The sequence below is a fragment of the Cavia porcellus genome, unplaced genomic scaffold, assembly GCF_034190915.1.
Source record: "Cavia porcellus strain 051 isolate PalLab524CR breed Dunkin Hartley unplaced genomic scaffold, mCavPor4.1 scaffold_23, whole genome shotgun sequence".
Taxonomy (NCBI): Eukaryota; Metazoa; Chordata; class Mammalia; order Rodentia; family Caviidae; genus Cavia; species Cavia porcellus.
In genome coordinates, this window is record NW_026947506.1 from 41318825 (window position 1) to 41342225 (window position 23401).

The 23401-nt window shown below is 46.8% G+C and overlaps 1 protein-coding gene across 16 annotated transcripts in view; it reads left to right on the forward strand.

Moving 5' to 3' along the window:
• The window catches only part of Cux1 (cut like homeobox 1), a 360722-nt gene that overhangs the window by 307554 nt on the left and 29767 nt on the right, over positions 1-23401 (forward strand). For 11 of the 16 annotated variants that reach the window (XM_063234256.1, XM_063234259.1, XM_063234263.1 and 8 more), the window contains 2 exons: positions 13407-13709; positions 18158-18346. The exons of the other annotated variants lie outside the window; for them this stretch is intronic. In XM_063234256.1, the coding sequence (XP_063090326.1) occupies positions 13407-13709; positions 18158-18346 (492 nt within the window). The remainder of the gene's footprint in view (positions 1-13406; positions 13710-18157; positions 18347-23401) is intronic. 16 annotated transcript variants of the gene reach the window in all.

A 23401-nucleotide genomic window follows, 5' to 3' on the forward strand; every position in this document is an offset into this window, starting at 1 on the left:
GTAGCAAGACCCTGTGTCAGAAAGGGCTGAGGATGTAGCTCAATGTGAAAGCATTGGATTCAGACCCCAGTACCACACACACACACACACACACACACACACACACACACACACACACACACAGGAGGCCAGCCAGCTAATCCTCTGATCACCCTTCCCAGAGGCACTGTTCCCAGTTCCTCATGTGTCATAAAAGACATTCGTGCTCTGAACATGAAGGACTCAAGATAATGTTCTTTGCCCTTTGCATAATGCTATAGATCACAAAGACTTTGCTTACATGATGAATCTCTTTATAGCTATGGGAGAGTCCTTCTCTGGCCACTCCATACTTTATGTAGGCCATCACCACTAAGTGAGACTTAGGCTGATTTTTTTAGGCATTGATTTCTAAGGCCCATCTAGGAGCAGCAGGAGACACAGTTGACTGAGAATCAGTACCTCTGCTTCTGTGGCCATGGGCAAGCAAGTCAATCTCTCTGTACCTTAGTTTTTTTTATAAAAAGAGAAGAGGCTGTAAGGGGGTTTAAATAGTTCACTGATAGAAGCTTCCAGAATAGTGTGTTACCACAGAGTAAGCACCTCTTAAATGTTGGCTTTTCTGGCACTAAACAGTATAGCCTTCACTTGTTTTTGTGCTGATAGCTTAGACTAACATAAGTGTACCCATGAAATGTTAGACATCCAGTTTTTAAAACAAATTTGTCTGGTTACCTGCAGGCTCCTCTAGTGTAGGTCCTCAATTTGAAGTATTGCCGATGGCTGCAGTGTGCTGCAGGGTGATCTCAGAGCAGTTATCCAGAGGTTTAGTTTCTAGGAAGTAATACCATTCCATCTCTGGAAGTTACTTGTCCATTCATTTTCCTTAAAGTTGACCCAAAAGCTCTAGCTTTAAAGTGAGACTGTGGGCAGGGCTCCATGGTAGAGCCATTGCCTGTACACCAGAGGCCCTAAGTTCCATCCCCAGCCACACTCTTCCACCCTTCATCCCTACCACACACATGCAAAAGAGAAGAGTAAGACAGTATAGCTCATGGGTCATCACTCAGGCCTGGAAAAGCAAACTAGTCTGAAACAGGTGACTAATGGCAAGGTAAGAAGTGACAGCCACCCATGATTTTGGTTGCTTTGCCAGGACCCCTATACTGGCCCTGCCCATCTCTACTTTGGCCAAAGCCCAGGGGACCTGAGCTCAGCCAGTGGCCACTCTCTCTCCCCCATAGGCCTATTGTGGAAAGCTGAATTTACAGTGCACTGGGCATTCAGTGCAAAAGGCAGAAGTAGGTCATAAGAGCAAATGAGGACTTCAGCTTTCAGTGGTGCTGTTGTAGGGAAGTATGAAAAAGCTGAAAGGCTTAAAAATCCTCAGGTAATTTTAGAAAGGCAGTGGGAATAAAAGGGAGAAATGCACGTGTTTGCATCTTTTATGTACCACATACAATACTGATGTCTTTAATCCTTACTTGATAAGGTATTACAGATTAAGAAAAGCAAGCCTCAGATGGGAGAAGATCTGCCCCCCCCATCAAGGTCGTGGAGAAAGCTTAAATGATCTTGGGTTCCTTGTGGCCACAAAATTGTCCACAGGAGCAAGTGCCAGGGTCTCCCAGAATAAAGAACAAAATTGGATTCAGATCATAAATGGACAAAATAAAAAATCATATCCATGACAAAAGCAATCAATAAGGAAAAAGAAGTGTGTCTAGAGATATATCCCATGTAGGGGCCTGGGGATATAACCCAGTAGCAGAGGGCTTGCTTAGCATACATGAGGTCCTCAGTTCAGTTTCCTGCACTACACAAAAAGGGGGTGGGAGAATACCCTGTGAGCAGTAGCTAAGGAGCTAAACAACAAAGAGAAACGACCATCAGCAAATCAGTGACATCAGACTTTATGAAATTTGGCTGTGGGAAGCCTAGAATGTATATGGGCTATGATGAAAGAGTCATGCTTCTTTGAAACCCCTTCTCTATATTTAGTGAAAATATACAGTGACCTGAGGTCCTTTTTTGCTACAGACAGGCCGGCCCATCAGCTGTCATGTCATCCTTGCCCCATATACTGATGGCCATCATACCATGCTCAGGTGTCCTTCGAGGAGTGAGGTGTCCCCCGAAGCACTCTCCTGGCTGGGACTAGACATAACCAGGAGTGTCCATCCCTGGCCTCATCTTGATGTTGCATTTGTTCTTCCCTTTGGAGCTGGGTTCCTAAATATAGCCCAACTTGGAATTGGCAGATGTTAGGTTTGTCCTTTACATAAGGGCCAAAATTAGTCTGTCATTTGGCACCTAAATAAAGCAGCCAAACTGCCTTTGTACCAACTTTGCAATTAGAAGAGGCTGAAGTTGCAGCATTTTGTTTGACAAGGAAACTCATACAAAAACAGGGGTCACAGCTCTGAAGCCAGGTGGCCAAAGAGCAAGGCCTCATAAAGTTTGGAAGGGACACTCCTCATGATTAAACCTTTGCCTTTCTGAGTTAAGGTCAGACTTGTCTTACCTGGGTGAGAATACCTCATGAAAATGGAAAGGAGAATCAATACTCCCTGGAAATAATACTCAGCAAGAATAGCAAAGGTGACTCAGATTTTTGCAGAAAAAGAAAAACCCACCCAGCGTGCCTGGAGATGGGTTGGTGAAGAGACTCCCCAGGGACTGCAGAAAGATGTTATAATCAATTACCACATCATAACACTGATGTATGATAATTACTGAGTGTTTCTCCTGAGATAGCACAGCATTTGGCTGGGATGCAGTTCTTTCATGGTCCACTGCCTGATTAATATGCAAATAATAGGCTGATTGCATGATGAATGCAGAAAATGAGTTCGCTGATAACGGGAGCACTGGAGCAGGGAGATGATAAATTACTTTTACTGACTGTCCTACATTAAGTATCCTTTCTCAACAATTTCATCACAAATTAAGTAAAGCAGTATGGAGAGATTAGGAGGATGTGTAAAATAATGTACCTTAATGGCCTCTCTAATAATTGCACACATAATGAAAATGTCACCTGGCTCCTTGTAGGGCCATAGTAGCCTGCTTACCTGCACACTGTGCAAAAGATGCAAAGCTGCCCACCACACTAGTGTGTGCCACCGGCCTCAGCCAGGCCCAGGTCCTCTAAGGAACGTTCCATCACAGCCCAAACTTTGTTACCCACGTGCTGGCTGGTGAGCAGCACATGAAAGGGGACAGGCAGCTACAGGACACAAGCTTATCCCCTACACAGATGGGCACTCTGAAGCCAGCTGCCTCCCACATGCTCGAGGGAAAGGAGTTTCTGAGTTGCAGGCCTAGGAGCCTCACTTTTAGCTCCCTCAGCTCTCAGAAATCAGTGGGGCTTAGGGGGTTAATCCTACTGTCAGAATACTAGGGTGACTGCCACTTGGGTAATGACTTGGGCAGGTTTGCCCAAAGCCAGAAATGAGCTCTGGAAGAGAGCACGCACGCACACAAACACACTCTACACAGTGATTAATCTTTGATTACAGAAAAGCAATTTAACTAGAGGGTTTGTTTTTTCCCATCTGAGTAATATATATTTAGAATGTTTGTGTGACATACGTTTTCTCTTAATGTACAGGGACGCACTGATAAGTGTTCATACACACAGCTGGCTTGGTAATCGAGTTATTGGCGGTAATTTGAAAGCATTATTCCTAAATCAGGTTGCATCTGTAGAGAAGCCAGAACAAGGCAGGCCCAGAGCCTCTGAAATAGGACCAAATTAAACATTGTTCCTCACTGTGCCTCCAACAGTCATGCCAGACTGTGATTTCCCATCTGAACTTGAATCGGCATTTCAGTAAGATACTTAATCTTTAACATTATCCAACTTTGCTTTTGATGTCCATGTTTTCTTAAGAGCTAAAGGATTCACAGGAAAAAAGAGCCCCAAGGGAAAGCAGGCTGACACCCCAAATCCCTTGCAACATCCCTCACACCAGAGCCAGCCACTGCACCAGGTCACCTCCACAGCTCCCCAGTACATCACAAGTCAACCCAGAATTCTAACGGTGCCTCTTCTCACAGTATGGAGAGGAAGAAAGAGGAAGGAGAAGGAAGTGCCAGCCGTGCAGAGCCAGGCACTGTGGAGGTGGCTTCTGAGCAGGGATAGGGCAGCAGACACCGTGCAGCCTGTGCTGTGGCCAGCTGACTGGCAGAGATTTGGCAGGCAGTGACCACCCATCCACCTCCCGACCCCCCACATTCACTTTGCACTTGGCTTTTTCTCTTGGAGAGCAATGCCTCTTCTCATGTGACTTCTTGTCTCACACACATGTACACACGCACACAGCAGTTTTATTTCCAGATTTCTCTCTACTCTGCAGTCCCAGGATATCTAGCCTGCTACCTATCCCAGCTTCTGACTTACCGTTCTGCACTCAGGCCGGCCCCGTCTCCACAGTTTCCCTGTGGGTTTAGTTCCCACCTGCCCAGAATGTTCCCAGCCTCTTCAGCTACCTTCTCCATCCTTCCTGCTCACCCTTAGCACCCCTGTTCTCTTGTCCTCTCCCATGCCTGGCCTCAGCTTCAAGGTAATAGGTGCCCATGTTCCCCATCCTGGCCCTCGCCCCAGGGTTTTTGTTACCATGGCCTACTTAACATCAGTTTAACCCTTTCCTCCAAGTCTTGTGACACAGGTCTACATTGCTCACATGCACACCCACTTGCCTAGCACCTGCCCAGGCACCAAGGGCATCATTACTGGATGAGCAGCACAGTCCCCTTCAAAGTCAAGTTGGGGAGGTTAGATATAAAGAACACAAGTTCTTGCGGCTGGGAGTTTAGCTCAGCAGCATAAGCGCCTGCCTTGAAAGCAGGCAATCCTGAGTTCGATCCCTGGTACCAATTAAAAAAGACAAAAAAAAAAAAAAAAAAAGAACACAAGTTCTTGCTCTGACTCAACAACTTTGTATAAGGGCCCAGGACTTTTGCATTGAGTGCGTTTTTATTTTTGAGATGAGGTCTTTTCACCAGGCTAAGGTGCCCAGGGTGGGCTCCAACTTGTGATTCTCCTTCCACAGTACTGGGATTTACAGGCATGAACACAACACCTGGCTTATATAATGTTTGTTTATAGTATTTTGACTCCTGTATAATAAGAGTTTCTTAGGCAGACTTTAAAAATCATATGCTCTTTTATTGCATGGTGCCAACAGGTGGCATCATTCATTCCTGAGGCACACAGACCCTTGGGCATACCTTCCCACTGACCACACCTGCTCCACCCCACCCAACCTTTTCACCCCATCCTTTGCATGATTGCAAAGAGAGTGATTTGTAGGTTTACTGAAACTTTGGGACTGACGGGAAATCACTCTGGTCTGCAGTGAGTACCCAGAGTCTCAGTGATGTCTATCAGAGTAGCCATGTGTTTTGGCTCAAGCTCCTTCAAAGCAGTCAAAATAGAACTCATACTTAAAAAGAGAAACTCCTGTGTTTTCTGTCTGTTGTGTCCTATAGGCAATTTCCTATTGGAAATAAGGTGGGCAAGACCAAGGTGATGTGTCTACAGCTAATTCAGAGGCAATATTTGAGCTAACGTGGTGGGCATACATCCATGATCCCAGCACGTTGGCAAGCTGAGGTGGGAGGATTGGAAATTCAAACCCGGCCTGGACAACATAGTGACTTAAGACACGGTATAGCTGAGCATAGTGGTACATGCTTGTAATCTCAGCACTTCGGAGGTTGACGCAGGAAGATCACCACAAGTTTGATCCTAGGCTACATAGTGAGTTCAAGGCTAACCTATGCTACATAGTGAGATCCTATCTCAAAAAAAAAAAAAAAAAAAAAAAGACTCTGTAGTTCAGTGTGAAGGCCATGGGTTCAGTTCCCAGTACTTTAAAAAACAAAAAAGAACAAAAGAAGAAAAGAAAGAAAATTCAAAAATATCACACACACACACACAAGGGCAGGGCTCAGGTTCAGAGCCCCTCAGCATCACAGTTGCCAAGTACAGACGTGATATCCAGGAACTTTGGAGCCAGTCATGAAATAGTCCCATGTTACCATGTGGTATAGACCTTGCCCTGTGGGAATAAACCACAGGAGATCACAGGAGCATTGCTGCTCATGAATGCCACAGAGGCTCGGTCTATCTGAAGAGACTATTTGATTATAACCCCGAGGGTGGGGAGGGCCCTCCTCAGAGGGCTGCAAACACCCAGACAGCTTTGGTGTCTACAGCACCTTCTGCCCATCTGCACTTAGCTGGGAAGCCCTCGGGTGGCAGTCAGGCTCTTGTGGCTTCTGAAGCTGTCAGTGCTGTCTACTGGAAAGGCCCTCAGGGCCCTTCAGGGCTGCTGGCACTCTGCCGGACCCAGGACTGTCAAACTGGACACTGAGAACTCACTGCATATCTTTAGACCATGGTGCTGCCTACAATTACCAGGGCTCCTGTCCCTTCTCTGGGCTCCCCTTTCTCCTTTCTCCAGGCCGTCCTTGCCCTCCTCTCTCCAGAACCTTCTCCCACCTGTGTGCCTGTGTTGATCTTTAAAGTTACTTGGAATTTCCTGGCTTGGTGTGCACTCAAAGTCTAAACTCTGGACGTAACGAAAAGTGGTACATCAGACCAGCCGCCAGTTAAATAATGTTTGGGTTCTTGTCAGAATGTCACGGAGTACCCTGTCATTTTGTTTCAGCAACTTGTCCTTCTGCATGCGCAGTTTGCCTTATGGCATGCCAGCAGTAAAAATGTCACTTACAATAATTACTTTTTGGTGGAAATGCTTGCTGACTTCCTACCTTCAAGCTGTTTCTTACACAGTGGGGAGATAATAAGAAACGACTTTATCCTGACTGCTCAAATGAACACTAAATGGAATTTGGGTTATTATTACTGTGATGGAGGGCTGGGTATGGAAATTTCAGCAGAGCATTGGATAGACCATAGAGAGATTTGTCTTGGAAAATTGTGGCGAATACGGATTTTTAGTTGGTTTCGATTGAAAACTTATGGCAGTTGTTTGCCTGCTGTTTTTGAAATATGATATTTTTCATAATCCTTTCATGGGTCCTGAATGCTTTGTATATCTCCAAGGGCCTTGAGTCACCATCTCTGCTCTCTGTACATGCTGACTAAACTGCTCTTATGCAGGACTCAACGCATGCAGAAAAATTAAGCCACACAGATCCAGTTGTGTTGGGCTTTTAAAATGTGCACATTCCCTGTTTTAATTATCCCAGGTCTGAAGGCTGCTAACTTTTTTCTTGTCCTCAATGTTTAATAGAGTGCACAGCACACAGCACTTTAAAAATGTGAGAATAAAGCTAAGTGTGGTGGTACATGCCTCTAATACCAGCACTGTGGGAGGCTGAAGCAGGAAGCTCAAAAGTTCCAACTCAGCCTGCGCAAATTAACCACTTTGTATAAGATCCTGTCTCAAAATTAAAAGTTAAAACATACGGTAGGGATGTAGCTCAATATGAAGGCCCTGGGTTTAATCCCTGTACCTTGAAAGAAAGGAGAGAGGAAAGTGGGACAAGAGAAATAGTGTGAAGAAGTAAAGGAAGGCAACAACCTGTCCAGGTTGCAAGCAGACAGCAGGGCAAGTAAGAACATGGTGGCTTCGTGTTCCTGCTCTAGTTCCCATTCGCTCCGACTAAGGAACTTGGAGCCTATTGAGCTGCCTGGTTTCTTTTTTTTTTTTTTTTTTTTTTTTTTGTCTTTTTCCTTTTTATCGGTACCAGGGATTGAACTCACGACTGCCTGCTTGCAAGGCAGGCGCTTATGCCACTGAGCTAAATCCCCAGCCCCCTGAGCTAAATCCCCAGCCCCCGCTGCCTGGTTTCTTTATGTGGGGCGTACCTTCCCCCAAGCTGTGGGAGATTGGCTGCCATTGCACAGTGCCCTCAGCTCAGCATCCTTCCCATGAGTAGTAGGAAACCTATGTTGGCTTCCTCCCTGATCCCGCTGTGCACTTCTGTGACTCACTGTTGTTTTTGAGGTTTGTGCATGTTGACACGTAGATTGCAGAAAAACTGTCCTGAAGGCAGGCCTGTCGCTCTGTGCAGTGCAGGCACCATCCAGCCAGCCAGGTGGCTCTCTAGGATGTAGAATGTCTGGACTGTTCCTGGCTGTGTCCCTCTGGGCACTCGTGTCTCTTCTGTGTAAGATAAGGGCCAGGCTGTGCCTGGTACACATGGTGACGAGTGCCCACATTTCCTCCTGAAAGCCTTAGCACACTCCTTCATGCAGCAGGCGCCCAATAAACGTCAACATTCATGGTGGCTGTGTTAGGGATGAAGATAAAGTAAGTTTCTCCTCATTGTCTCCCTCCTCACCCCACAGCATTGTGCAGCATGAATGACACACATGTGCCCACCCCCAGGCCTCTCTTCCCATCCTCTTGGCCCCTCATAGCTTCTCCTAAATTGCAGTCAAACCCGGATCTCTCATCATTGTGGTCCCCTGTCCTCTCCCAGTTCCCCACTACCTCTCACTTGGACTCTGCAATAGCCCCTTCAACACCTGCTGCCATATTAATAATGTTCTGTCCTAATGGAACAGTGAACTTTTCTTACTGCTGGCTTTTTTTTTTTTTTTCCAATCCTGAGAGTTGAACTCAGGCCCTTCACACTGAGCTGTTTTTATTTTTTATCTTGAGAGAGAGTCTCACTAAGTTGCCCATGCTGGACTTGAACTTGTGATCCTTCTACTCAGCCTCTTACTGTTGAAAGTGAGGTCTATAATACTTGAAACCTAATACAAATGGTAGGATAATGCACTAAGTATCCACATCCCTGTCACCCAGCTTTAACTTTAACTTTGGGTCATGACTATACTTTTAAAAAAAATAAGGCATTTATCAAAGATAGAGTTGAGCTGAGTGAGGTGGGTTATACCTGTAATGAGTTATTTGGGAGGCTGAGGCAAGAGGATCACAAGCTTAAAGCCACCATGGGCCACTTACTGAGACCTTGTCTCAAAATGAAAAATAAAAAGTGATGAGGATACATCTTAGAGGTAAAGAACTCCTGGGTTCAATCCCCAGCACCACCAAAAAAAAAGGTAGAGTTTGTGCCCCCTCTAACTTCAGTCCTATTAGAAGTAAACTACTGTCTGTCTTGAATTGGCTACTTTTTGCTTCTGTGCTGACCTGCTAACTTTACCACTTACCTGAGCAGCCACATGCACACTAGTGTGCGCAAGCCTGCCCACTGCTGAATATACCTTGCTTTTTGGGCTCCTCTCTGCCTTTGATGCTGACACAGATACCTCTGGTTCTCATATTCTTGCTGTTGTTGATAGCATGTGGCTGTTCAGTGAACATGCCACAGTTTGGATCCCCCATCTTCCAGGAATGGACACCATTTGCCATTTTTTACTATTTTAGACAGGGCCTCGATAAACACTGTATGCCCAGCAGTCTATAGGATAGAAGCAATACCAGGGTGAAGGCATCACCTCTTCAGATGGACCTGTGCCCAACTCTCCCAGCACCAGGATCCAAACACGGGCTCCTTAGAGCCAATTCCAAGGCCCTACAGCCTCCCCCTGGGTTACTCCCCCGATGATGTTTCATTCATGTTGCAAATCTACCATATACCGCCTCACCCCACCGCCTCACCCCAAGGCTGGCTGACTGGCTCTTCCTCTTTCTTTTATCCATTCATTCATTTCTTTTTTCAGTACTGGGAATTGAACCTAGGACCTTTACACCAAGCTACATCTCCAGCCTTTTTGTATTTTGAAAGAGTCCTATGCCACCCATGGTGGCACACAGCTGTAATCCCAGCACTTGGTAGGCTGAGGCAAGAGGATCACTGAGAATTCAAGGCCAGCCTGAACTACATAGTGAGACCCTGTCTGGAAAAAAGTCCCAACAAAGTTGCCCAGGCAGGGTTTAAACTTGCAATTTTGCTTCAGCCTCCAGGCATTCTAGGAGGGGTATACTACCACACCCAGCTTCCATCTTTTTTCAAAAATTGTGTTAAGCATTGGGTGGAGTGGGGTACACCTGTAATCCCAGCATGCAGGAGGATTGCCACAAATTTGAGTACATCCTGGGCTACATAGTAAGTTCAGAGCAACCAGAACTAGGTAACAAGACTCTGTCTCAAAAATAACGGCAATAAAATATTGTGTTACATGAATTTTGGTCGTGATAGAGTAATTCCATCATCCCTCAAGTATTCCCTCATGCTACTTTGTTGACCGTCTCTGTGGTTTATGCTTGGCAACCACTGGTACCTTCTGTCCCCCCAGTCTTAGCCTTTCTACATTGCATAAAATGTACCTGAAAGTTGTGGTGTGTGGAGTCTATGGCCAATGTCTCACTCACATGTTGGATACTGTGGACAAAATAGCAAGAAATCACAAGGTATTTTTGTGGAGTGGAGATCTTTCTATTAAACAATACATTCAGTACTTCTCAATGCAATTTAATACCTACTCAAAAATAAAGAAAAAATTAAATTCGCACTGTTTACTTAGCGGCAGCCACGTGGCAGATTGGCTCCTCATGGTGAGCCTGTCCACAGCTGTCACTTGAGACCAGGTGATCCAGGAAGCCTGCAGTCATTGAAGTTAGTGCTGCAGGCTAATGGAGGTGTCCCCTTCTCCAGATAACTCCCTGGTTTTTTGTTTGTAATTAGTATTTTCAGTTACATGAATTGCTTTGATCAGAGGGCACCACCTGCTTTTTTCAGGAAAGCAAATATAATGCTTCCTCTTGTTGACTACTACATTTCTTATTTGTCAAGAGTCATGTAGGCCAGTATTGTCCTCCCTGCCCTGGACAGGACTTCCTGACAGGTGTGGTTTGATCATGGTAATCCTACCGCCAGGGCTGCAGTGGTTCCTGGAAAGCTCTTTTCTTTTGGGGTAAAAGGGATTGAGCGCTGGGCTTCACACCGAGCATAATCTCAGTTCTTTTATATAGTTTGGGATAGGGTCCCAGTAAGTCACTAAGTTGCCCAGGCTGGGCTCATAGTTGCAGTCCTCCTGCCTCAGCCTCCCAGAGTGTTGAGATTATGGGCGTGCATACCCACATCCACCCCTAGTTCTCTTTAAAGAACTGTCTCCAGTGCCATGTCCCAAGTACTGGATTCACTGTACTTTCATTAGGTCCCTTTGCCAAGTCATATGTCTGTGCCTAGCCCAAAAGCACAGGTGATTCTGCACACTGGACCTGAGATCAGGGCAGCATCTCTGTGTCCCTGCGTCGATCCATTAATACACTGCCTCCTAGGAAGCACCCAGACACTAGGCTGCCCCAGCAACTTGCCACAGTGTGTCACTTCAACGCTTCCTAGACAGTTCAGGGCCGAGACAGGGTTTTAATCGTCTAGGTTTTCTCTTTGTCTGTGGTCACAGTTGGGGGCTCCTCTAGTAAGTTCTCCCCCAGCTCTTCATAACTAAAAGACATATGAGAAGTGGGCACACAATGCCTGGGAGACAAGACTTGTAGCCAGTCTGCTGTTTGGTGAGATCTGCTCACACGGGCATGCAGAATGAAACAGGGAGGCAAAAAAGCAGCCGGCACCATGTGGTTTATTAGCCAGGCAGCCATGATTTTGACCTTGTTGTGGGTTAAAGGACACAAACCTGAGAAGAAATCTGTTTATCTTGTGGGGAATTCATGTCATCCTTGACAGTAGATGGTGAGCAAGATGGATGAGCTGCCAAATTGGTCCCTCGCATGGGTGAATCAGGGCAAATTTACAGTATAATTCCTTTGCTGCTTCAGATACAAAAACAACATTTGCTGGGTTTTATATCCAGTTGTCTGTTGACCTGGGGGTGAGCAGAGAGAAGAAATCCGATTTGTAGGATTCATATTGCCTTAAAGATTGATACGGACCATTTCTGCCTTTCATGTCTGTCTCTTTTACATCTCTTGTACACCAGTCTGGCTGGTTTTTTTTAACCTGATTTTCCAAGCTGAGGACACAGCTCTGTGCAATGGTGGGACTTTGTACCAGTGCAAGACAATAAATGGGTTTATTGAGTAGTTGAACTGCAGTGGTTTTATTTGGGTTTTTGCTCTTTCTCATTGTTCATACAAAATATTTCTTGTATTTGGAATATATCTCCCACAGTTTGTGGTTCAGAATAGGTTTAGCCTGAGTCTGAAACTGCCAGTAAAGCACACTTGGATACATATGAAATGGAAATTAAATTCTTCTCTACTGTTACATTTTTCCCTTTAGCTGGGTAACAGTATTTTGGAGCACCTACTAGTGTACCAATTGGAACCCGCCAGGATATGAGGGAGAAGCAAGCAAGAGATAACCCCAAAGGCCCAGCCCTCTGTGACTTGTCATCCCTATGCAGGTAGAACCTAGCTCTCGGGAACCCACATTACCACACCTGACCCTCATGCATGGCTTGTGAGGTCTCACCACATGTCAGCCTCAGTGGGAACAGGAAGAGATTGTGCCTGGCTCTGAGCTGAATCACAGGCACACTGGTCTTGTGGATGAGAACTCAGCAACAGGTCACTACACATTATCCTCCTGGACAGTCTTTCTCTAGTACTGGCAATGAAGAAATAGTCAGAAATACCTCAAAACCAGACTTAAGGGTATCTTATGGTTCTGTAAGGATGCTGAAGACTGGACAAGTAATGCTCACCAACAGAAAACAGGGTGACATTTCCTACTGTGCACCTGCAGTGACCCCAGCAAGCAAAGGTACTTCTGAAACAAGGAGCCTACTGGACACCTGGTGGCCCAACTAGTCAGTCACTTCCAGTGTCATTTACAGTAAAGTATAGATGAAAAAAGAGCTTGTCTATCCCAAATCAGCAGTGCTAGCAAGCCCTAGGACTCAGTACAGAGAAAGCATCCACCTTCTTTTTGGTTCCCTCATCTTCAGCTGGGATTGGGTGCTGGGGACCTTTGCGGCATCACAGTGGAAATCAATCCTGGTCCCTGACTCCTGAGTCTCACTAGGCCACCCTTGGGGCAGCAGCTCAGGCTCCAGGTTCATGACTATAGTGACTACACATCAGCTCTCACTGAAAATTATCTGCCTGTTCTTTCTGTTCTGGGAAATAGGAACAAAATAATTACTCAAGCTATAATATAGACATGGTCCTTGTGAGTTATTAGAATTACAGAGTTTCCTTAGATAAAATCATGACATTGATAATACATGATTAATATGACAGATTTTTTTTTAGTAGAGTGCCCCGATATTAAGCCTCCAGAAACCTTTTATTTAAGTCTCTAGTTGGTTTTTTTCTTCCTGTTGGTGTTATTTTTGCTCATTTAACATAGAAAATTAGAGGTTACTCTCAGTCAAAAACCCATAAAACAATGCATGAAGATCCATAGAAGACCACACAGTCTCCTTTGGTACAGGCTGTTTAATTAGTATTTCCTAAAGAAGGAGAGTTGATGTACATGGTAAAAGATAACTACTTTCATGTGTTTAATTACAGAAAGCACTCCAAAGACCTCCGCCAGCTGCAGCCCTGCCCCCGAGTCCCCAATGAGTTCCAGTGAATCTGTAAAGAGTTTGACTGAGTTGGTCCAGCAGCCCTGTCCCCCAATCGAGACCGGTAAGGATGGCAAGCCACCAGAACCCAGCGACCCACCAACTTTGGACTCTCAGCCCACAACCCCACTGCCTCTCTCCGGACACTCAGCCCTCAGCATACAAGAACTTGTAGCCATGTCTCCGGAGCTGGACACTTATGGCATAACCAAGAGGGTCAAGGAGGTGCTGACGGACAATAACCTAGGTAGGTACATCTCACCTGCCAAATTAGAGGCCAGCAACTCATTTCCTGTTTGAGATTTCACGATAAAAGGCTTCAGGCAGAGCCAGCCAAAAGGTTTAAAGTTCTAGCCAAGCCAGGCATGGTGGTACATGCCTGTAATTCCTTTGGGAGGCTGAGGCAAGAGGATCGTAAGTTCAAACCCAGCCTGAGCAATTTAGGAAGACCTTGTCTCAAAACAAAAAATTAAAAAACTGGCACATAGCTTAGTGTGGAGGTCCCAAGTTCAATCCCAATGCCACTCCCCCAAAAAATAAAATAAAATAGTTCCAGGCACGTCCATCCTATGGGTCACATATTGGACACACCTGGCTTGCCTAGGTCACATTGAGTGAAGGGGAACTGTGTTAGGCCACAGATAAAATATATGACATAGTTAATATGTAAAAGTAATAAAACTTCCATTATTATTTGTATTTTTTATTGAAACTGTCATGTTGAACCTATGGGCCACAGGTTGGATTCACCTGCTCATTTCAGGCTTCTTGTAAGCTCATTTCAGACCCTTCTTATATCCAAGATGTGTTGGTACATGCCTATAATCCCAGCAGTCTGGGAACCTGAGATAAGAATATCAGAAGTTCAAGCCCAGTCTGGGCAACTTAGTGACTTAGTGAAATATCTGTCTTAAAATAAAAGATGGACTGAGGGATACAGTAGCTCAATAGAAGACCCTGGTTTTAACCCTCAGTACTACAAAAAAACACACCTGGGACTGGGCTGCAGCTCAACAGAGCATTTGTTGAGCATGTAAAAGGCCCTGATTGTATCCCCAGCACCAAAAAAAAAAAAAAAAAGAAAAGAAAGAAAGATTGAAACATCCTACAGTTCTGAACACTGAGGGTCCATAAGGGAGCCACAGCCCTGCAGGTCCATCCCAGCCCCTCCACACCTGTGCATGCCCCTGCTTGGGACCCCCATGAAGATAGCCTGTGGACCAGAGTAGACCAGGGGCCCATGCAGACTGTCTGTATCAACACACACACAGCAGAACCCTAGACCCATGGGGGTACTAGCATTGGGCAGGACAGCTTGGCTCTGCTTACGATGTCTAGCTGTGAGGCCCATTGCTTGTACTTCTGAGCCCCTTTGGGAGGCTGGAGTGATGATGCCTGTGGCAGAGTGGTGAGTAGCAGCAGTTCTAGCAGCTGGTGACCATCCACCTCATGAAGACGGGGCAGCCCTAGAGAACAGTGTGTCACCCTCCCACAGTGTCACAGCAGGCTATTTGCTTGACATGTACTATGTTGCCACTAGACAACAGTTGTGGCTCTAGGAGTATTGTGGTGTTTTGTCATTTCATACCACTGTGATCCCTGCAGTTCTGTGTTGGCAGTACAGGGCTAGCCTGGGCAGAACACAACAAAGGAAAGCAGCCAGTCCCCGAGTCCTCATGTGTTTATTTCCAAAGTGAACACATGAACATGAGGAGCAGCATTCTCAGCTGCAAGACATGCTGACACCTGCAGAGTGGAGAGGATTACCCGGAGCTCTTCCGGGGGGCCTGATGTGTCTGTTGTCCTTCCCAGGAAGCAACAAGGGAACAACTGAGTTCCCAAAGTTTGTCTGATGACGCACAGCCTGCCTGGGTCTGGCCCACTTAATCTGGTTGAGTCCTGCCTTCTGTATACTTCATGTAGCCCACTGTCCAAATCAGCACACAATGAACAGCATCAACTGAGAACATTTTTAATTCATAAAATGAAAATTATGTGGTTGCATACACTTATAATCCCAGTACTCTGGGAAACTGAGGCAGGAGAATTTCAATTTGAGTCCAGTTTGGGCAATTTAGCAAGACCCTGTCTCAAAATTAAAAAGGGGCTGAGGATATAGCTCAGTGCAAAGGCTCTGGGCTCAGTCCCCGGGACACACACACATACAGACACAAAAGAAAGAAAATGTAGTTGTTACTGTAGAACATGACCCCAAATGCCATATGTTCAAAATGTAGTTGTTACTGTGGAATATGACCCCAAATGACATATGTTATTGAAATGTGCAGGGATTCCTAGACTCAGGTCATCCCTGCCTCACAGCTTGAGTCCAAGGAAGTAGGCCCGGTACAGACAGTACGCTGCCCACTCCCAGATAAGAAATATCATTTCATGTCAACACTGAGAACCAGCTGAAGGAAATTCTCATTTTAAAACTCCTACATTGTAGGTTTGCAGTTATGAGATTGTAGATAAACACTAAAACCTCCTCCTCAGCATGGCCATCTTTGTAGTATCTCAAATTGGAGTCTTGTATTGGTTATGTACAACTAATGCCACAGTCCCTGGCCGGTGGAATTTTTAGACACTATAAAGTACAAATCAGTCCAAGCATAAGATTTTTCTCATCAAACAATTGCCTCCTTGTGGAGCAGGAACTTGTAGGAAAGCCCCACGGCAGATCACCCAAACGTAACAGTCGGAAGCAAGCCCTGTGATTGCTCTAAATGGACTTTACTATGCAGGTAGGACAGGGCCATAGTGGAGTTCTGGGCATTGAAAGGCCGCCTCCCAACTGAAGTAGCAGGAATGACGTTGAGCCAAGGCCGAGGCTTCCTCCCCACTCCACCTGCGGTCTTGCAACCTTCGTGGAGAGTGTGTGGATCTGTCCCTTGTGATGACCTGCAGAGTCTGTATGTGCCAATTTTATGAGCTAAAGATCTATACTTTTCTTCAGGTTTTTAAACATCAGTGATCCAAAAACAGTTGAGAGCTGTAGCTAGGAAACTTGTATTCAGTAATACAAGTACTTTTCCAACATTAACCACTTGATTTTGTCTTTTTTCTCCACACAACCAGGGACACCAGAAAGTAACTAGCTCTTCATCCACATAGCTCTCCTGAAAAAGTAAGCTCTTTGGGATCAAAAGAGACTAGTTTGCCCAATTAGAATTGGCAGAATTTATTTGAAATAGCTATAACAAAATACCAGAAATGAACTTGGGACATTTAGAGTCTAAACTAAAAGTATAAAAAATGAAGAAACCACACATTTACAAAATCACTAAATTCTTTTTTTGACCTTGAGGAAGGAACCAGGGCCCTACACACAGCAGGCAAGCACCCGATCACTGAGCTACACACCCAGCCCCAGTAAATTTAAGTTAAAATAACTTACTAAAAAAATTAGTGTCTCAAATTGGAGACAAATAAACTCCCCATGAAGTAAACTTTGACTTAAAAGGCCAACATTTTATATTTTCTTCTATATGCTCTCTCTCTTAGAGACCAGGTGGATGTTTTTATTCACACATGGAGGGAGTGACCACAGGGTCCCTGCTCTGCAGGAAGTGGGCACTCTGTGCCTTAGGACACTATGTTATGGATGCATCAGAGGCCCGAACACTGGCCTCCAGGTCTCAGTCTCTGTCTCCACTTAATAAGTCTCTCAGGTCTTTTGGTCCACAGATTCCAACTTACAGCTTTAAAAGCAATGGCCCTCTTCACCTGCAGCACAGTGGCTCTCAGAGAATTGAGGCTTTCTTTTAAGCCCCTGATGAGCATTACAGACACTACTACTGTGCCCCTCACAGCCCAGTGCCACCTCTCATCAGCCCAGGAAGCAGACTGCTCGCCCTGCCTGGGAGAAGAAAGGGTACGCACGAAAGGGGTTTGATCCACTCTGAGCTGCACTCAGCAAAGTCAGCGTAGATTACAGGAGCAGCTCGAATTAGAAATGGCCTCCTTTCAACCACAGCGTGGGAAGCTGTCGCCTGCTCTTTCCCGCTGTGTACCTGGGTCAGGTGCCCCGTTTTCCCAGCAAGACCTGCAACCTTGCTAATCATGAAAGGACTACAGACAGCCTCTGGTTAGGGGCTGCCCAGCAAGGTCTCCATGCGTTCTTTAGCTCTGGGCTTGCACTTAGGGATGGAACTGCCTCTGAGAAAACCTGCAGGTGGTATCAAGGCAGGGTAGTGCCAGCGCCTGGAGGCTTTTCTAACAAAAGGGTCCTGTGTTTTGTGTATGTAGGACATGAATGTAATGCCACCTGCCTCACCAGTGGAGCAGCTGAAAGTCCAGCTAAAGAAGTATTTCAGAGCTGGGATATGGCTCAGTGGTAAGAGTATCTGGCTAGCATGCAGGAGGCCTGGGTTCATTTCCCAGCTCTGAAAAAAAAAACAGTTTTTTTTCTACAAAAGGTTTGTTCTGAGACAGGCTCTCACTGGCCATATGCTGGGCCATTCCAGTCCTATGTATGATTGCATTTTGTTTCTTGTTTGGGTTGTTTGTTTAGGCGACAGGGTCTTCCTAAGCAACTGAGTTGCTCAGACAAGGCTCAAACATGGGATCCTCCTGTCTCAGTCTCCCAGAGTGCTCAGGCTACAGACCTGTGTCTAATTTTTAACTTTGACATGCATTTACCTTCTCAGATCCCTGCTTCTCAGTGACTGTTTCTCCATTCTGTATCCCCCCCAGGTCAGCGTTTGTTTGGGGAGACAATCCTAGGGCTGACCCAAGGCTCTGTGTCTGACCTCCTTGCCCGCCCAAAGCCCTGGCATAAGCTCAGCCTGAAGGGCCGGGAGCCCTTTGTCCGGATGCAGGTGTGGCTCAATGATCCCAACAATGTGGAGAAGCTGATGGACATGAAGCGAATGGAAAAGAAAGGTTAGTGCCCACCCTCCGGCCAGCATCGTGTCTCCAAGCTCACAGACCAGCCATTTCCTTATATCTTCCACACGAGGCCAGCAAGGACACTGATCCCTGACCACGGCACTGTGCGGTGGACAAAGGGTCTCACACAGTCATCAGCTGACATGGACCTTAGAGGTCTGGGAAGATTTATCACTTCCTGGTCAGAAAGATCTCTTAGTACTGAAGGCATAGCTGGGTGGTTCACTTGCTTGTCATCCTCTGCCAGGTGGATGGGGTGTCATAGCATCTATTGCACAGGTACATATGAAAGAAATCCAGTTAGCCAGGCATGGTGGCATACCTGTAATCCAAGCACTCAGGAGGCTGAGGCCAGAGGATGACCTCAAGTTTAAGGCCAGCTGGACTACATAGTTGAGACCTTGTCTCAAAAAAACCAAAAATAGAGAGACAGAGATGCATTTAGCAGATCAGGAAACTTGGGTTCAGAGAGGTTAGAGGCTACACCAAAGGTCACCCAGCCTGGAAAACAGCAGAGCATATTGCTGCCAGAAGGGATCACCCTTCCCTTTAGTTTCTGGTCTCTAGGGAGCCAGTTTTGTTGGGGGAGAAGCTACAGACACCTAGATGGTGGTCTTAAATGTAACTGATGTCCTCCCCATACCCTGTCAGCCACAGCACAGGAAAAAATCCAAAAGAGTAGCCAGGTACAGTGGTGTACACATGTAATCCAAGAGAGGCTGAGGCAGAAGGATCACTATGAGCTTGAGACCACCTAAGCACATTCAAGCCCAGCCTGACTGTAAGGAGACCCTGTCTTAAAAAAACAAGTCCAAAGGGGAAGCCACTTGGTGGAGGACAGCCACATTGCTAGGTCACGTGATTTATAGTTCCTGAGTGCTGGTTCACCCACAGGTCCTCTGGTCCCCCCATCACCCACAATGCTGTGAGCCTACAGGCAACTGAATCCCTTAGGTGCAGAGGCTCGGTGCCAGCCATGACCACCCTTCCTGAGCAGTTCATTCAGAGCATCTAATGCACAGTGGCCATCAGAGGTGGGCTGCAGGCCCTGCCTATCCCCAACCCAGGACACCTGAGCTGGTGTGTCAGAGCTCAGCTTATGGACCCCTCATTCACTGGGAGTGTCTCTAACCAAGCACACTGTTCTCACTCAAGCATGGAAAGGGCCAGTGCCTCAGAGCTGGAGTCCCCACTGCCTACTCTCTGACCTGAGCCTTTTATAAGAGACTCGAATGGCTGGCCCAGCTTCCTATTTACCAGGCACTGTGTCAGTACCTCACTTAATCCACATTGCTATAGCTAGCATAGATGCAGGCATTCCCTACAGGGCTGCCTGACACCAAGCAGTGCTCTTACATATGCTGAGGGCCTGCCACACTGGGCCTTGGGCACCACTGCTGCCCACATGTGATAGATCCAGGCTTCCACCCATCCCAGGTCCTCTGTTCAGCTCTGGCCTGTCCCAGATGAGTGCACTGAGGCCCTGACACAGACTAAAGCTTCTTAGACTGCTCTGTGCAAGCGTCACGAGCTTCAGAGGCTTTGTACCTTGTCACTCCCTAACTTTTCTACAGATCATGGGAAGTTTCAAGGATAAACAGAAGTAGAGAGAATGACACCAAGAACCCAGTCTATCTATTGCTGAGTTTCAAACAGTATCACAGTCCCCTAGGCAGACAGTGTCCGCCACAGTGTACTTGAGGTGGCTGCTCTCAATGCCAGGGAGCCCCCAGCCCCTCCTGAGTGGCCCCGTCCCTTCTGATATCCTAGACCATTAAAAGAGAACTCCTGTCCCCCAGACAGATCTGCTGAGACTTCCAAGCCTCTGCACTTCCTCCCACGTGGGTTCAGGGCGCCATCTTGTGTCACAAAGAGTCACTGTCTCTGCAGGGCCAAGCCTCCAAGGTCCCCTCTAACCCAGGTGACCTCCTCTTGGGGAGATTCAGCTTCTCAACTATTTCTTAGTCCTAAGAATAAAATGGCAAGTGAGTTAAGTAATTCTGTAGCCTAAATTCCCGCCCTTGAAGATAAAAAAAGAAAAAACTGCTAACCTGAAAAAGAATTAAAAATGCTAACTTCTCCAGGTCATAAGGATTAGAAAAAATATCCTCAGTCTAATAAGAGCTCTATAAGACTTAATAATTTTATTTTTTTCAAAATAAGTCATGCCCCTAGTCTAACCCTAAGGGGAAATCCAGGCTGATGTATATGCTTTTCTTCCATAAAACTTCAATTTCTCCTGTGAACTCTAAACTTTTTTCCTTCTCTTTTCCTTTCTCTTTTTCTCTACTCTACCACCTGTTTTTTGGTTCCTATCATGATGTGATCCTTGAACCAATCTGTCTGTGCATTCAACAGCACATGTCCGTGCACGCTCACACCATACTTTGCCTTGGCAGCCCTGGATTGGCTCTCACAGTCTAGTCTACTCCCTGACATTGATTAGGGACCCAGATGTGTGTCCACCAGCTCTCTGTGGCTCCCAAAGACACTGACAAGAGCTACTCTCATGCTGTGGCTTACATGATCAGGATGGGGCTTGACCACCATCAGTAGGGCAGCAGCTCTAGCTACTCATCTATCTACTGCATGACCCCTAACAAAGCCTCTGGGATAATAGCCCAGAGCCTCCCAGAGCATGACTCGGGACTAGATGATTAGCATTGGCTGCAACTGCTGGCAGTGACATTAGTGGTTCTTTGTGCCTCGTACCCCTTGAATTTAAGCACACTGTGTCATATCTTCCATCTCTCAGAAGAGCTGGTAAGGAATTTCAGACCATATTCCCAGCTCAGTCCATCAGGAATTGCAGTGAGGAACATTCCTCTGTGAAAGCAGCCCATGGCTTTAGACTTGAAGCCTGATGGGCAGCAGTAGTGTACCCTAGAACCAGAGCTCCAGCAGTCCCTACCCACAGTGTCTGCCTGTGTCCTTAGGTCCCCAAGCAGCAGCACTCTTCCAGCCCCTACATCTGTGAGCCTTGTCACAGCCCCTACATCTGTGAGCCTTGTCTACCACCTCTGCCCACCCCTGACTACAGGAAAAAGGCAGGTGAGCCATAGGTCTTCCCCTACAGTCCCTCCTTTACCTCCAAGCAGACCATGTCTCCCACAGGCCAGGACCCACCCCCACCCCCACCCTGCCACTACTCCTGGTGTGGAAGTGGTCCCCAGCAGGCTCAACTTCATCATGTCCCCTTCCCACCTCCATCATCCGCCAGCCCCCTGCTCCTCTCCACTTTCTCAATAGCATTGCCAAGAACCACTTCCCCCATATCAACCCCTGCCTCTGCCCACCCAGAAGACTTGACAGAACTATCTAGTCCCTAGTCCCTGAGTTGTACTCTCAGAACCTGTCTAACGTCTCAAACTGCTCTACCACCCAGATCTAAACTCAGGTGACCAGCTCCCTGTCTGTACTGCCTTGGCCTCTCTCTTCATTCCACCTTCCCAAGACAACCCTAGGCCCTTAATGGTGTCCAGACCTCAGCAGACCCTGGTCCACATGCCTTAACCCTGCCTGCCCTCTCTGCCCATATGTCCTTGCCTTGGCACCTTCCCCCGCCACACCCACACGTGTATCCTCTGGACATGTTGCTCCCTCCCACACCTTCCCATCCTTCCAGGCATGCCCCAGCCAGATCCATGCCCTGACCATTCTTTACCCATCTTCTTGGACTCCTTGGTCCTGCTGGGCAATTTCCCACACTGCCTGGCTCGATGCTGCCTCCATTTGGTACCTCCAGCTTCTGCAGAGCCCTGGTACTGTTCCCCAGTCCTGACCTGCCCTCCCCTTAGACTCCAAGACTCCTCTCCTCAGATTTGTTATTCCCACCTTCCTGTGTCATAAAGACAGGGAGGTGAGGGGCTGGGCATTTAGCTCAGCGGCATAAGCGCCTGCCTTGCAAGCAGGCAGTCATGAGTTCGATCCCTGGTACCGGTAAAAATACAAAAATACAAAAAAAAAAAAGACAGGGAGGTGGTAGCCCTGGCTCCATCCTCCTGCCCCATTCCCATTCAGGATCTATCCTCACATTCTTTCTATGAACCAGCTTGTACACCAGCATCACCAGCCCTTTCTCTGCCATCTCTCCCCTCAGCCTAGAAACAGTCTCTGCCCACTCTCACCTTTAAATACCCACACTTAGGTAGGAATGGTGGCACCCATCTGTAATCCCAGCACTCTGGGAAGCTGAGGCAGGAGGATTGCAAGTTTGAGCCCAGCCTGGGTGACTTAGCAACTTAGATCCTGCCTCAAAATAAAAATAAACTTTAAAAAGGATTGGAAATGTAGCTTAGTGTAGAGGCCCTGGGTTCAATCCCCAATACTACAAAAAAGAAAAAACAAAACAAAAAATACTGTGCTTAGCCCTGGATTCCACTCCACCCCCAGAAGCCATCCTGTCCCTTGCTATTCTTTAATGATCTGGCCACTCAGTGTCATTCATGCCCCTGTAAACCATTCAGCTTTTGCTCCTATAATGCCACAATCCGCTCACCAAGATCCCCAAGTCTTCAGTTCTTCCCTGGTCATGATCCTAAAGGTCAGCGGGGTGCCCCGGGCCATTGGAATATCACTGTCCCCTGGCTTTGCTCCTGTCTCTCTGTGGCTTTCAAGGTTTCTCCCAGGAAGCATCCTCATATTTCATTGTGGCCCTTCTTCTCATCTGTGTCAAGACTATGGTTACACTTTCTGTTCTTGTGCCTCCCAATTCCTCTTTCTGGCCCAGACCATTCTTCTGAGCTCCTTGGTCAAGCTTTTTTTATTTCCACCTGTAGCTCACAGGGTCAAGGTCAAGTTTCATGTCCCATAGGTTCTCCCACCCGCCCATCCTCTGTGTATGCATGCACACAGATATGTGTCTTTCTACACATGTCACAGTCCAAGTGAGCAGCCCTTGCCCTCTTCTGCCTCATGGCCTGTTTCCTGATTAACTCCTCTCTCTGCAAAGATGTACTCTACACATCTTCTCTTCCTGGAAGCCCCCGCAGGCTCCACCCTAGTGTCCTGGCTCTTCCCCAGGGTCCTTCCACTGTACCCCACATCTGC